This window comes from Siniperca chuatsi, linkage group LG4, assembly GCF_020085105.1.
Source record: "Siniperca chuatsi isolate FFG_IHB_CAS linkage group LG4, ASM2008510v1, whole genome shotgun sequence".
In the NCBI taxonomy this organism is placed as follows: Eukaryota; Metazoa; Chordata; class Actinopteri; order Centrarchiformes; family Sinipercidae; genus Siniperca; species Siniperca chuatsi.
The window spans coordinates 5,562,654-5,578,794 of record NC_058045.1 but is presented as its reverse complement, the minus strand read 5'-3'; the positions used below and the strand labels follow the sequence as shown (position 1 = coordinate 5,578,794).

At 39.0% G+C, this 16,141-nt stretch overlaps 1 protein-coding gene across 3 annotated transcripts; it reads right to left on the bottom strand.

Moving 5' to 3' along the window:
- Positions 1-1,801: 1,801 nt before the first annotated feature.
- Positions 1,802-15,741, bottom strand: LOC122875035 (uncharacterized oxidoreductase YjmC-like). Of its 3 annotated transcripts, none has more exons than XM_044193740.1 (12): positions 15,679-15,741; positions 9,497-9,645; positions 8,817-8,965; positions 8,175-8,363; positions 6,902-6,963; positions 5,904-5,957; positions 5,713-5,811; positions 5,065-5,200; positions 4,428-4,546; positions 3,542-3,637; positions 3,288-3,398; positions 1,802-2,518 (listed from the first exon to the last, which is right to left on the bottom strand). In XM_044193740.1, exons 1-12 carry the CDS (start codon positions 15,724-15,726, stop codon positions 2,453-2,455), a joined length of 1,278 nt encoding a protein of 425 aa, XP_044049675.1. In that variant the 5' UTR covers positions 15,727-15,741; the 3' UTR covers positions 1,802-2,452. The 3 variants fall into 3 exon arrangements, with proteins under 3 accessions (XP_044049675.1, XP_044049676.1, XP_044049677.1); XM_044193741.1 differs by lacking the exon at positions 15,679-15,741 and adding an exon at positions 13,562-13,776; XM_044193742.1 differs by lacking the exons at positions 9,497-9,645; positions 15,679-15,741 and adding an exon at positions 13,562-13,836.
- Positions 15,742-16,141: the final 400 nt, after the last annotated feature.

The window sequence follows — 16,141 nt, the reverse complement described above, 5'->3', positions numbered from 1 at the left end:
GTCTCCATCTAGTGGTGAAAAATCTCACATGCAAACTGTAATATATGGATTTTCCTCAGGTTAGGGAGGTTGAATTTAACATGAAAGTGCATAGGTTATTTTAATCCAATAAAACAAGCACACAAAAAACGTTGATTTTAAACATGTTTGAAGGACATAATGCATTTTGATTGTGACATACAATTATTAAATATTAAACCTATTTTAACCTGTTTGGCTAAAGTACAAAGTGAGTATATTCATATAGCTACTTATGGGGTTAAATGTTTCACTGCTTACGTTCTATGATGCATATATTTTTGCTCTTGTTTGATTGTCTGTGTTTTCCATTTACTATTAATTAAACTATTTTGAGTAGGGAAGTGTTTCTTGAACGGCATATTGGTAAAATTATACTAACTATGTTGCGTAAAACGCTTTCTGGTGGTACAAATATGTAGATACAGCTTAACCATGAAAAAAAGCAATTCATTAAAAGGTTTAATTGATAACATTTTTATGTAGACGAAAGGTCTACGGGTCTAAGGTTTAGAAAGGTGCGGAATAAAAGTATCACTTTTCCTAAAAGAAAATATTATTATTGTGAATTTTAAAAATTTTGAGGGGTCAAATCTCTGTGTGAGATGTCTGATGGTTGGTTCCTGCTTCTAACGAGGCTTGTGAGCCAATAGTATAACGACGTTGGTATCACGTGGTATAGCTGCCAGTTAGTGTGGAAAAAACGGACACTGACGTTAGCACATATTAGCTATCTTATCTTAATCGTCCGAACAGCAACAATAACCCATAAAATTACAGTTCTGCATATTTAAACAAAATAAACAACAACTAGCTGCAGCCATAGCCCTTACAACCTTAATTAATGTGTTGTCACCGATTACATTATCAAAATTAGCAAAATAACATCTTCAATCCCTGAGGAGCTACGTTAGCATTAGTGACGGTTGCGTCCAGTTACCTAACGTTACAGTTCCCTCAAACAATGTCACGTTATAACGAAGATGCGTATCAGAGGGGATTTAGAAGTGGGCCAGGGTCAGAACAAGTTTTTATGCAGGGCAAGTTGATTGACCAGTCACTGGTCTGTCCGGGCCGGTGGCAGACTGTTCCGCTTATGAAAAGACCGTCTCTCTTCTTTAAGAACGGAGTGGACGTGGGATCCCAATATATTACCAATGTGTCATGTCGAAGGTAAATTAAAGTTCAGAACTACTGTAAATCTGCTCATTATAGTGTTTAGACCCAAAACGTGACTGTTATTGAGGGTGTCCTCTCATGTAGCAGTCTAACGTTAGCCCTATTATGAGACACTTAGCTGAGGTACTTGTGGCTAGCTAGCCATGTAGCCAGCTGCGTTGAGCTAAACAGCTACGGTACTCACGTTAATATAACAACCTGAAAATACTGACTCATGTCATACAGTCGTCCTTTCTCCCTGTAGCCATTGTTGCTGTTTTATGTTAGGTCAACACTATGCGCTAGCTAAGCTGTCTGTCTAATGGGTTTTAATAGCGTCCCTACAATGTTTCTGTACTCTTTGATTGAATTAAGATATATATCTAACGTTAATGTCTTATAGTGTAAGGATGATTCAAATGTCGTTTTACAATAAGTGTTTTAATATAGGGCCCCTATAATAATTAAATTTTGCTAGCCATATCCTAAGGGGGGTGGAGTGCGTCATCTAGTGGCTAGATGTTGTCAATGTTATCAATAGCACCTTTAATGAATGTCCATAAAATATGGATTTAATTCAGACCATATGGGGCATTTGAGTAAAAACAATAAAATATCAGAACAGTTTTGGTTTATATGGCTTTTATTGAATAAGGCACATAAGAATGGTAAAAAGAGGATTTAGTAAAGTAGTAAAACATTCTCATGGTCAATTTAAAATGCTTCTCAGCATTAAAAAAAATGTATATATTTGTGCATCATAGCAATTAGTAATTACTGTACAGTTACAAAATTGCACTGCAGCAAAGCAGCTCACTAACAGAGTGCCCTAACTGTCAAGTTAATGACAACAAACCCCACTGACTTTATCTTATCTTTCAACAGTAACACTCAGACTTTGTAAACTCATTCACATCCAGCCATGAGCCACAATGCTACTACTTACAACAGCTTTGGACAAAGAATGTGCGTATTTTGCTGTCAGAGATACAGCATCTTAAATTTCGTTTGGATGCAGTCTCTCAAGACACAAATATATAATTAAAAACATGTTTCAGGGAGGCCCTTTATATGTCACACGTTTATTACGAAACAGTTTTTTTATTAAAACTCTTATGAAGTTAAAAAAGATTAAAATACCTGACAAGTGTGGTTAGAATGAATAAAATATGATTGTCAACTTTTATAATGTGCGTAAACAGAGTTGCATTCCCAAGTTGCTTAATGTGAACAAGATGTGCCAGATTTCCAGTGCTGGGAATCTTGACTGGGCCGACTAATTGGAGAGGAGCTTGTCACATGGCAGCAGCGGGCTGACACCAATTTTCTTAGCGCATTCGTTCTGCAGAAATAAAATGCAAAAATGTCAAGAGTCAAGTTAGCTCAATCTCACAGGCTTTTTCCTTGGACATTTTGGGAAATATGCTTATGCGCTTTCTTGCTGAGAGTTAGATGAGAAGATCCATAGCACTCTCATGTCTGTACAGTAAATATGAAGCTACCGCCAGCAGCCACTTAGCTTAGCTTAGCATAAGAACTGGAAGCAGGGGGAAACAGCTAGCCTGGCTCTGTCCAAAGGTAACAAAATCAGCCTACTAGCACCTCTAAAGATCACTACTTAAAAAGGTATATCTCGTTTGTTTAATCTGTAAAAAACCTTAAGTGTAAAAATGGCAAGTTGTGGTTTTACGGGGGGTTATGTACCAGACTATTTCTTGGCGAGGTGTAGTCACTCTTCGAAATCTTGTTGTCACCGTGAGGTTGCCAGATAAGGAAATGACTGTGTCTGTGTCTGTGACAGTTCAGCACACAACCCCCCCATAAAACCATAATTGATCTTTTTTTACATTTTCATTTTGCACGGACAGTATTCAACAAACAAGATATCACGTGTAAGTTAGCGAGCTTTTAGAGGCGCTAGTAGGTGGATTTTGGTAACTTTGGACAGAATAATGAAATAAAACTATTGATAAAACCTTCATTTGGACAAGAGTGAGAGAGAAGCATCACTTTTCAGTCAATATACACTCCATATGTTCACAGAGCTAGAATGAATCTGTTTTTCTAAATGTTTCAGGCCCTGTCTGACCACTTATTTTTGCAGCTCTTACCATGTAGTTAATGACATTGATGTGGTAGGGGATCCCGCCCATCTCCTCGCACTTCTTCATGTTCATTCTCTCTGGATCTCCAGCAGCCAAAACAGGAGTGTTGGGGTCAGCCTACAGTACACAACATCAGTCAACCAAATGAAGCTCAAAGCTTTTTTTTTAATTATTATTTTAAGACTGAGCAGTTGCAATCATTGGACCTCATCGACCTCATTAGTCTGTATATCCACATAGAGGCAGTAGGATCTACTCACAGGGTCCATCCCTCTCTGGATGGACAGCAGGTCTGACATCCTGCCATTGAACCCAGGAGCAAAGTTCTCTGGGTTGATTGCCACAAAACACTGACCCTAAAAACATAAAAGATGTGATGACAACACTGTGAACTGACCCAATACAAACAGTAAAGTGAGCCATGGCCCATGACGTGACGTAGTATGGCTTACGTCTGACTGATTGATTCTGCTTATCTTTTAGATAGCAGTGGCTGTCAAAGACTGTGTTTCAACATGTTTCTTTGTGATTCTGACTGATCGTTTTACCAACTTTGTTTCTGATCAGCTAATCATCACTGTATTGTAAAGCAATCTCTTGTGCATTAACTATTAACTATTATCTAGTCCTGAATTGTATTTTATCATCAGTATGCAAACTAGGCAATAATTCAATAATAAGTAAGTAAGTTTGTTTAGGATAAACGCTCATTCACAAGCTCCAATTGATAGTGGTTTAGACACTTTGACTAGAGGAACGTAACATATCTACATTATCAAACTGGTGGCTTTTAGCCAGTTTTCAAGTGAACCTCCTTGATGATGCCAGAAGTAATGCAACTGTAAAGCAACAAAAGTTCTGTCCACATTAAAATGTATAGATGTGGCAAGTAAGTTTAGGACTTAAATACATTTCTAAGATTTATTTTCCATTTTAGATATAAAAAGTAGTGTTTAGCAGCTATGACTTACAGGTAAGTAATTTTCAACCTACTTCTCTGTTACATTTCACAGACAATGAGGGAGATGGCTAACTTTTAGCATGCCATATCACCAACAACTACAATTACTGAAAACAAGCTACCTCAGCGACACATCTTTTTTTTAATTTGAAAACACAACACAAGCCAAAACAACAAAAACGTACCAGGTTGGCAACGCGGTCTGTTACTTTCCACGTGCGGATGTGTTTGCTGTACTGGGCACCAGCCAAGATACCACAGAACACTTCCACCATCATTCCCAGACCATAGCCTTTGTACCCTCCTGAGGGAAACAACACAGACATTACAAGACACACAAACCTCGGTTGTTTCAGGTAGAGACAGGATGAATGCAACAACTGTACTTCAACGTTTATATAATATACAATCTGCCAACAACCCAGAGAGTCGAGACAGAGCCCTGGAATTTTTAGTTTGTACTTGTTTTTTGAGTAAATTAAAGCACAGATATCACATTTCTGTCAGAAAAATAGTGAAACAACAAGTGTCCTTTTTTAAACTGGACATGTGTGTGTAGATACTGCACATAACAGCCAGTCTGAGCAGTGCTTACATTAGAAACTGTACAATTCCTCCGTGATAGTTACGCACATTATATGCGAGGATCGAGAAGGACAGGAGGATTATTTCAACGTATCTGAATGTGAGCAAAATGTCTAAAATGTAACCGCAGACACAACAGTGTAACTTCAATATTCTATTTCAATGACATGCTAAAAGAATGAAATAAAAACAGGATCTTTCCCTCCCTGCGGAGACTTTTATCAGCTGGTTTCTGACCTGTGGCTTCACTGCCACCAATGGGCACCAGTCCTCCTCCGCTCAGAACTTTCTTAGGGTCGGAGGTCAGCTTGCCCTGGGTGTCACAGCCCCAGCCCTCAGGGATGGGGTCTCCACGCCGCTCATGGAGCTCCACCTGTGCACATAAAACATTGAGACATTGAGTAAGAGAGTAAGTAGACTTTAAGTATATAGCTTTTCAAAACTAGTTACAAAGTCCGTTAGAAGTGCACATCATACTATGAAATAATAGAATAGAATGTAAACTATAAATGCCTCTTTGAACAGACTTTTTAAAAGTATTTCAATAAATCATTGCAACTCTAAGTGGCCTCTCTACTCTTATTCATTCAGTGGTTACAAGGATTGTGCTTCTGCCACTGAAACTAGTTTCAGAAAAACTGGTGGTGCCTTTATGTCCAAATCAACCAAGTTAGTGTGTAAATTAAACTCAGAACTATCTTGTGCAGTGACCAACCGTTGCACACTGTGAAAATTGATTTTCATTTTAGATATTTGGCAATAGGACAAACAAACAGCATTAAAATAAACAGCCCAAAGGTGCAGGTTATGTGTCTTGGCATTGAGGAAGTTATGTTCTGTATGTAAGGCATCCCTGATGGCTTATCAGTATGAACCTGATCTTACCTTTCCAAGTGCTACTGCTGATGTGGCCATGTCCAGAACAAAGCTGTCTCCATCTTTAGCTGGAGCTGCCACACTGATGGGGTTGGTGCCCAAAGTGCACTACAAACAGCAGGTTCATAGTATTAGAATGAGACTGAGAAGTTGTGTATGGCATGAAGTAGTTTATTCTGTAGAATAAATAATAAATGTACCTCTTTACCACGAGTGGGAACCACCAGTGGGGACGTGTTGGTAAATGACATGCCCTGTGGTGGTCAGATTATCATTAGACATACAATTAAAAACATATAGGAAAACAGCATATCCATTGCTAAATAAAGGAAATGTTGTTTAAAGTTCCCCTCCAGACATTTTAAAGTATTTAAAAATACTCTGCTATGATTAATATTTTGTAAAACATGGTTATCCCATGTAAAAAGAAAAAAAAAAACCTCTGAAAAGGGGCTGGAAGCACATCTACTCTTTCTCCTTCATTAAGAAATTCTGGATCTATGAATGCCCCGCCCACCACCACTGCAGGTTAGGTTGACCGGTGAGAGCATGGATGTGGGTTAGAAACATCCATGGTGAGACAGCCTACATGTTTGAGCCTCAGTCAGACCCAGATGAGGAGTCTATTGTGCACCAAAAGCAGACGTTTCAGAATGGTAAATGTAGTTAGCATCTTTTATTTGTTTATGTTGTTTGTTAGCTTGCTAGCTTGCAACTGGCAGTGGCTGACGCAGCGTTAGTGGTTGTGAAACAGACAATAATATCTGCTACGATGTTACAGTGTGTTCGCATTGTTATTACGTAGCGTTAGTAGATAGTTGAAGGAAGCTCCAGGGTCCGCCAAAAACTGCACACTCTACTACGTTTGCTGTCAAAACTTTCACTACGCTAGAGCAAACTCTCGCTCTGTACTGACAAATCCGCTCTGCGCTGGAGGTTTCAGGTTTCTGTTGGTAGCAGTGCAATTGGCTTTTGAAATTGTGACATACCAAAGTGAGCTGCCCCGAGTACATTAGAATCTCAGATTTTAGGAAAGTGTACAGACATCTCCCCCTTCAGAAGATGAATGTGAAAACACCTCTCTAGTGACAAACTTTGCACAGGTACAAGTCAGTAAAGTCAAGGACTGAAAATATTTCTTTTAGTAATAGTGCAACTATTCAAAATGAGTTGACAGACAGATAAACCTTTCACTCACAATCATGTTTTCCTTCAGAGCTTGCATTGCGTAGTATCCGGCAATACCGTAGTGGTTGGAACCTAAGGAAGAAAAGTGCCATACAGTAAACCTTTGAATATCAGTGGCACTGTATTTTCATTGTTTTATTTGTCAAGATTCTTTGACACTTTAGTGACGTAAAATCCTTTTTTGATGAACTGAAAAGGGATTTTACTGCCAAAACCTATTTAGTCAGTACTTTTTCCTCTCTAAAGTAAATTGCATTAATTCAAATCCAACACACTGAATGTTTTTGTAGTCATCAGACACCACAGTGGTTTTGATTTCTCTTCTACCACACTTAATTGCCTGTAATACGAACCAAACACTCTACTAATCTTTTAACAGTGAAGATAATCCCTTTACAAATGCTGAACGTTCAGTCCAGTCAAATACAGAACTGCACCAGTAACCTGAGCATGTTCGTGTGAAACATCACTTACCAAGAAACAAAATATTTTTCTGGAGGTGGGTGTGGTTAAGCAGTTAGCTGCAGAGAGGGAGAGGTGGGGAAGTGGCACAGGGGAGCAGTGCCAGGGAGACCTAACTGTCACAGCTAAAACACACTGACTAATTATGCTCTCTCCTACATATGCAGCAGCATGCTGGACCTCAAAGCTCTCCCATACAAGTACAACGCCAAACTGCCGGCTGGTGGATTTCATGACTGGAACTGTGATCAGAAGGAAGACTGACCCGATCGTCGCAACAGCCGGGCAAATCAAGAGCGGTGATTGAGTGCCGTGTGTATTTAGTAGTTGTGTGTGGTAGCAAAGGAGTGAAATAAAAAGCGTTGTGTGTGTGAAACGTGCGCCTCTGAGACGGTGTGTGCCAAACGAACCCACAGTAGCTACAGTCGGGCTACAATGTTCATCCCACGGATGAACCTTGGCTCATATAATCATAATAATGTAAGTTTGTACAGAATTGGACCAGTGCAGCAGTTATGGCCTTTCACAATTTCAAATCATTCACCTACAATTACAGCAACTGCATCAAGATGCCAAAATACGTATTTTGACTTTTAACTCTGGTATCAGATTTTTTTCAAGGCTGCAGCAAAGTGTGAACATGTATCACATCATTCCTCTGTCAAAATAAGACCAACTGTGTCTGACGTGCTGCACTAAGATGTTACGTCTGACAGACAGGAAAATAGATATATGCACACATTTCTGTTGACAGATGTCCTGAAGGCCTGTGTAGCTGCATCCCAACTTTTCCTTTGGGGTTTTAAGAAAATTGGACTCACCGTATGCCACCACCCAGCCAATGCCAGCTTCTTTGGCCTTCTTAATGGCCAGATTCATACAGAAGTTTCCCACCACGGGACCCAGGAGGTTTTTCCCATCCACCAGTGCTGTGGCTGCACTCTCCTTCTCCACCACCGGCTCACCGTCCTTGGCACAGATTCCTGTCTGGATGTCCTTTACATACATGTCTGTCAAGTTAGGGTGAGGGTTAGCATGGAGACAGCAAGCACAAACAACAACCATATTTAAATAGAGACACAAAAACATCCCAATCAATGAGTTGAAGTCTAGCTGATGAAAATAAGTGGATTTGAAGAAAGTGGAGGGATTTGTTGATTTGATCTAAAACTCTACAGTATCTCATTAGACTGACATATCTTTTTCAGATACATTCCTGGTATACATCATAGTGCACAAAATTTAACTGATGAAATAAGATTGGGTCTTTAAAAGACAAAATGCAAAAATGATTGCATTTGTGAATCCATCATTACATTTTGCTTATTAGTGTTACCAATCTGATGAATTACGAGTCACAGTTTACCCACTTTTTTCTTCTTTACCACTAGAATTGTGCTGCCACCTTTAAATCCCACATGCAGTGGGAAAACAAAGTGAAAAACGTCCAGAGCGCCACTGACCCATCCTGTTGAGTCCATGGCTGTAGTGGCCCCTGTGGTCTCCCTCGACCAGCACCTCAGCCAGGCTGCAGGCGTGATGCGGCTTGGTGCCCACGGCTGTCATACACCTCTCGATGAAGCCTTGCACCTCCGCCTTGCTAATCAGACATCTGCAAAGAGGAAAAGTGTATAATCTGATGATTATATCCTCAAATATATCAGGTTATGTTGTCACTATGCATGTTAAAATAACAAAGATTCTTATTAATGTTGGATACTGAAGTATTTAGGAACATCACAACAGGATGATAATGCTCTTTTTAAATAATAAGACTTTTGAAACAAATATATAACCCTAGGGTATGAGATGTTTGTGTTTTGTAAATAAATGTTATTTGGATTCACTGTATGACCGCAGTGCAGTAACACATTCAGAAGGTGAAGAAAATGTGTGTTTTAGTTGGTTAATGAGTAAGACAATATGCTGTCTGCTCACTTTCCATGCCTAATGTTTGTTGTGATATTTGTTACATTCCTCTGACCTAATGGAGTTGCAAATCAAATTTGACTTTGGCAACTCAGAGCCAGAAAAAATAATCAACACAATAGTTTTTTGGCTGATGTTCTGTTTCTCATACAAATGTTGATTACAAGAACGGGACAGTCTGACTTTTGGCCTAAAAAGCAAAGGTAATCCAAACCTATTGCAATGCTGTCCGATTATGTCCACACCAAAGTCCTGCAGGGTGAACCTTTTTTGCCCCACATTTAGGATTAGGATTTGACAGAATGGATAGCTCCATGCTACTTCAAAGTTGGAAGTCCATCTTTGCAATAGTGATTGCACAACCTGTAACCATATAGATTATTTAGGTCATGACAGTAAAGCTCTGCTGGTATTAAATAGTTACTGCAAACCGAGTTCAGCAGAAAGAAATCTGATGGTCGAACCACTGAGAACAAAAGAGCAACCTTTCTGTTGACTTTAAAAAGCAGTGCTGATCTGTGTGAATACAAGAACTGGCAAGATACAAATTGTCTCTCTGTAATTGTCACACTATAAACAGTGGAATCACTGTCTCCATTAGGGTGGGCACCGACTAAGACATGGCAATAACTAAAGTGGTCAGTGAAGACAAGAATAGTCTAGTCTAAAATAATTTTCATGCCTTTAATTTCAAAATGAAATTTGGTAGAAAAAAAAATTAAATTGTTGGTTCGCAATTCCTACAAATACCTACGCATTTGGTTAGATATGAATTAAGCTGCAGCATGCTTGGCTAAATGCATGACTAAACAAATACTGCATGGTCCCTCAATCAGCACCAGATACTGATGGAAATTAAAAGATTTTTCATGCTATCATGATAATTATGCTTTTATTAACTCATCTATCATCATTGTCTCTAAGTGTTTTCTAGTCTGTAATGATGAACACATTATGTTCTTTTCCCACTCTTCTTCCCTTTTTTTCCCTTCATTGTACTTAGAGATATTTGGTGGTTAGAGAAGGGGGGGGGGTCATAAATTTTGGAATTAACCCTAATTGGGTCCAGCTATGGGCTGCAGGCGGCTGAATCTGCCTGGTGATTGGATGATTCGAAATTCCTCTCCAAAATAACATTGTGCTCTGTATAAACAGCTTTTCTCAATAACTGATGCAAGTCATCGAATCTTCTGCACCTTAGAGAGTCGTGTCTGGGTGTTTATTAAATGATTATTCCCTTTTTCCCTGGTTAACTGAAACTAAAGCAATTGCCCAAACTATATGATCTACTATCCAACTTGCTGTTATAGGATCTGGTTTTACCTTTTAGCAAGAGCAACTGACTGTAAGACAAGCAACTCATATTCATGCATTCTGACTAAAATCTGTAAGACCTCGAGAGCAACATATTTGAATTCTTGAATTAAATTGCCCTTTTAAGGCAACTCAGTGAATTCATGAAATGTTCCACCATTTAGCTCCATCCTCACTAAAAAATGTGTTGTGAGGACAATTTGTGAAATTTGCTCAGCTGTTATTCATTTGAAAATCAAGTTGTGGCACAAACAAGAGCTCAAAAAGCACACTGTGTGTACACCCATAGCCTGCCGCCCCCAACCATCACTAACTGCAACCAAAAATCTCTCTACTTCAGTTTTCTAGTCCTAGCGAAGAAATACACATAATCCTCTGTAAAACACTTTTTGAATGGATTAAACAAGATATAACTTGTTAATTGTTGGTCTTTAGAGAAGCTGGTAGGCCACTTTTGTTACCCTTGGACAGAACCAGACTAGCCATTTCCCAGTGTTTCATGTCCTTATGCTAAGCTAAAGCTGGCTCCAGCTACATATTTACCATACAGGTGTGAGAGTGGCATCATTATTCTTATCTAACTCTCGCCAAGAAGGCGAACAAATATAATTCCCAAAATGTCAAACTTATTCTTTAAAAGGATTACATATAACTTTGTCACTGTAGTTTCGATGTTGCCAAGTATATATTCAGCAGAAGCTGAATATCAAGTTTGCTACAATTTGCAAGTTTGCTCAAGCTACAATATGAGACCTCTTTAACATATTTCATGTAGGGAAATCAATGAGATTTACATGTAATGTATGCATTCATAGTTCATTCATGCTGTTTTCATTTTCTCAACGCTATTGTGGAAACCTCCCACTCCTTGTGCATGGTTAATAAACAGCATGGACTTCTGATGTAAAACACACTTTTCCTTATGCAAACTTTTAGTGAATCTGGACTCTTTCGTGCTCAAACGCTTTAGCACCAACACCAAACAGATTTTGACCTTTTACCGCTTTTGACCTTTACCCTAGTTGCCATTCTACAGCACCCCCACCCCATTTGTGGACACACATAAACCATAACAAGGTAATCTCTGGCATTCACAGAGGTAGGAGCACTAACACCTGTAGGGAGGCTGCGCTTGGGTTGGGTGTAGGGTGCTGAAACACACAGCACCCATAATGAAATCTGGAATGGAGCCTATTTAGAGTCCGTAGGTATGGAGGAAGTCCCCGTGGAAATGTATGCAATGTCTTATGTAAGAAATAGGTAAAAACCCTATAGTACATACAATTTCCTGTAGGTGGGAAAGCGGTGAGAAAACTTTGACCAGGGCTTCATGATGGAAGTGTGACACCTTTCAGACAGCTGGTACCAAACAAATTTTAGCTCAAATCTCAGCTACTGTCAGCAAGTCCCAAGGTCACACTGAGGACCCCATAGGCTGAGTGTTTGTTTAGGTGCTATACAAATGTTATTAGGTATGGCATTGTGAAGCATAGCTTCCATGCCATTCCTGCTTGAAAGAAAGAAAGCAGCGAAACAAAAGCAGGAAACTGGCTTTGACTGAATTATCTGTGGAGGATGTATGTAGGGGAGGTCGACACTCCCTCTACTGCTTTGTGTTACAGGTATAAAGGGACATGTGCGTGTCCAAGAAGGGGTTAACGCTCCCCTAAAGCACAGACACATTACAAATACAATGAATACAGATCCACTTAACAGCTGTAAGTCTTGATGCATTCATGAACTCCTCCAAAATCTTCTTCCCTAAGATAGAGACGCTACATCATAAATCATGTCACGTAAAGGAGGAGCCAACTTTGCAAATCCTCTTGAGTATGTGCAGGAGGGTGTGTAACTGTGTGCTTACTTGTCAGGTGTTTATTAAACTATATGGAGTCAGTTAGACAGGTCTACAAGGGAACACACTAGTCTACAGACCTATAAATATTAAATGAAGTCTGTGGACACGAGTGTACTTGATCGACAGACTGTGCTGATTGCTGATACTGTTTGATATGTTTTAATTGTTTGATTTTAATATATGTTCACAGGACTCCCTAGAAAGCAGTATTGATGCAGAGCAGATCCTGCTGAAATAAAGTAAATTTAATCGAACTGACATGTGATGGGACGACATATGACTTGGTCAGTGGTGGAAGGAGTCTGTTAGGAAAATATCTGCATCACTCTGCTCCGGGTGAAGCCTTCGATTAAAAAGTGCACATAAACAAAATAAAAGCACACGAGTACACAAGTACAAAAGCAGCTTAAATTGGTTTCATTGGTCTTTGAAAGTTAAAATCGGCATGTGAATCAGCCATGTGAACATGAAAGGAAAATGTTAATTTTATACAGAGCAGGAGCAAAAATATCAGACAATCAGGGTCTTTCAGTTTTGCAAAAAAGCATGCTTTGCTGTTGGTGCAGACAGGCAGAGTTAATGAACACATGCTCCAAAGCAGGGGTTCAAAAATGCGCTTTATTCCCAGTTTTTTTCTTTTCAAGGCGACATAACTAACTTCCGTATCTTTCCTTTTGTAACCTCAATTGCTGACAACCACACACATACTTAAAAGTGAGAGGATAAAGTTAATGAAGCAAGATCTAGAAACATAATTTTTTACATCTACATTCAGGAACAACACAATCACCACACTATAGCTTTTAATGCAATGGTTAGAAAAAGAAAGGCTACAGTGACTTTCGCATGACTCATGGCCAAGTTTTACAGTGGTGGAAGAAGTATTCAGATCCTATATTTAAGTAGGAGTAGCAGTACCACACTGGAAAAAATACTCCATTACAAGCAAAAGTAATAGCTTTCAAAAGTACAGAAGTATGAGTCTTATCATTCTTTCCATCAAGAAAAGGTTTTTGTTTCAGTTGTCATGTCATGCATCTCATTCACACTCTGACTGCCTCGATTGTCCTGGACTGCCTTTAATTGGAGACCAGACCGGGTCCTTACCTGCTCATGCTGACTGTCCTGCCTTGTGCTCCTTCAGGTCGCTGGTTGGTCGCGTTTGGCTCTGGTGCTGGTGATCTGCCGGTGTCGGTGCTCTGCAGAGACTCAGCTTGCTCTTCCAGCAGTGTTTGGAAACGCCCAGTGTTGCCAAGTCTGTCAGGTATCCTGTCTGTCTGTGTCTCTGTGGAAATGTTGGAGGAGAGGCTTTGCGGGGGGGGGGGGTCTCTCTGCGCACCGTCACAGGTCTGTTCTGGCTCGGCGAGCTCGTGGGGCTCCAGGCGTTATGTTCATTTAGCATTTTAGCTTCAGTCTTTGATATGCAAGGTAGCCTACCTATGGAGAGCACATGTTGTACCGCCCTCTTACAAAGCACATCATCTTAATATTCATATAGGCTGAGGACTTCACCTGTAGAGAGGTGACTCATCTTATTTAATAATATTTGAATAATAGCCTATTCCTGTAAAACCATTGGAAATGTTCTACTTCTTCCTCGTCTTTGGGATTTTGTGCAACTGCATAAATTAGACCTTTCTAAATTATTTTAGGCAATTATTTTAAGTATTTACCAAAATAACAATAGCTTTCTTTGTAATTTCCAAAACAGCCGGCTCCCTCTCAAACATTACAAAAAAGTCTTATAGGACAGTTCATTATCCTGCAGAATACCTGTATCATACATACAGGACTCCTTCGCAAGTGAATCAAGTGTAAACAAACAAATAAATCAAAAACATGAGCTGCTGGCTGCAGAATATAGTTATAAGAAAAATCATTACTGAAACTTTGCTGCTGTGGGTGAAGCTCTATTTGTATTTATGAGTCCTTTCAGTCAGTCATACAGTCCATTTGAGAAGCAACCAACTTGTTTTTGCAACGAATGGTAACATGGCTTTAGGCTAAGGTGTAGTCAGTTTTGTAAGAGACAATGAGAAAGAAAATTGGGGGAATGACTCTTTGCTCCCTCCAGTGGTTCAGATCTGTCTTTAATGAAATGTTTTGTAGTACTTTTTGTGGGAGTTACATGCTTATTTAACACAAAACAGGGGTTTGAACCAAACTTGAAACACATACTTAGAAACGCATTCTTTACAAATTACAATTCGGTTGATAATGCTTTGGTTTTGGTTTTTTCCTTGTTTACAATTAGCAATTTTACTTTCCTCACCTTATTCCCTAACTTATTTTCTTAATTTTGCTGCCTGGCTTCATTACACATTTAATTTATTTAAATCTATAAGAAACCTTTTACTATATGAACCTTCTTTGAGATGCAGCTGGTATGATCCATAATTGCCATATCCATGATGATTCTTCTGATTTTTAAATGTATGCATTCATTTGTATTATATATGGTCCTTACAAGGATAATATTCTTTAAAATGTTATGCTGATACAAAATATTTGCTGCACCCACATCAGTCCATATAGTATTTTTAGGAAAGCAGTGTGTTCACACAATGTGTTTGATACATATATCCTAATTTTTTCTAAATATAATAAGTGTAATTAAAAACATATAGCCAACTGCAGCCTATATCTCACCGTCTTTGATCAGAACAGAGATTTTTGCAGTCTTACAGCTGAAAACATTGTTGCACCATAGCAGTATGGCTGGTAGACACATGTGCTCATCTCTATTTTCATGCAGTCTACACACAACAACAATTTTACAAAGAGTGACATGAAAAATAAAAGCCTCTGTACAATGAATGCAACCCAATGCAAAAGTCCCGTAATTAATACTGCTTTTATGAAACTCAGTTTTTAATTGTTGTTTTCAAGTTATGAGAGAGAAAGTAGATATTGAGATACTTAATTTTCTCTGCAGTTTACAAAATACTTTACCTGGTTATGGAACGGTTTTTACTTTAACCTGTTTTTATTGTGTTTTTATTGAGGGAATCCTGTTGTACAACATGCATATAAGACAGAACTAGAAAATGTGTTATTTTGTATAAGAGACAAGTAATTCAACCTGTTTACAATTTAACATGTAGTGCTGGGACAATGTCAGTAACTACAGAAGATCCCAGCGGCAATTTGTGTTGGAAATTGTTAGTCCCCAAGAGTCATCGTGGAACTAGTTCAAACATGAAAATGCAGTTTGAAGTACTTACTGTTCTAAGGAGTTTTATGTACTCAGCCAGAAGATAATTAGCTTCCATTTATGTGTCAGTTTCATAAATAATCCACCGTTGTAATTATCAAATACCCAAACAGCAACTGTTCAAACTAAAGCTTAGAATCAAAGTTTGCTACAGTTAATGTTTTACAAGGATTAAAATCTCTCTTTTTCTCTGTGTGTGTGTGCATGGGGGGGGGGGTGCTATGATGTTCTTGCCTCCCCACTCCCACCCCATTTTTGGTGACCCCATGACCTTTGCTACACAGGTCAACATTTACTTTTTTTCATAAAGAATGTCAAAATCTAACAAGTAGAATTTACTAAGCACATTAATAACCCCCCAGAGTTGAACCCTTTCCACTTTGGATACTGCACAAGCTTTCCTCTTGCACCATTGCACCATCTTGTGTGCAATGTCAGCTTTGCACACAAGATACAGTATCTTGATCTAACAG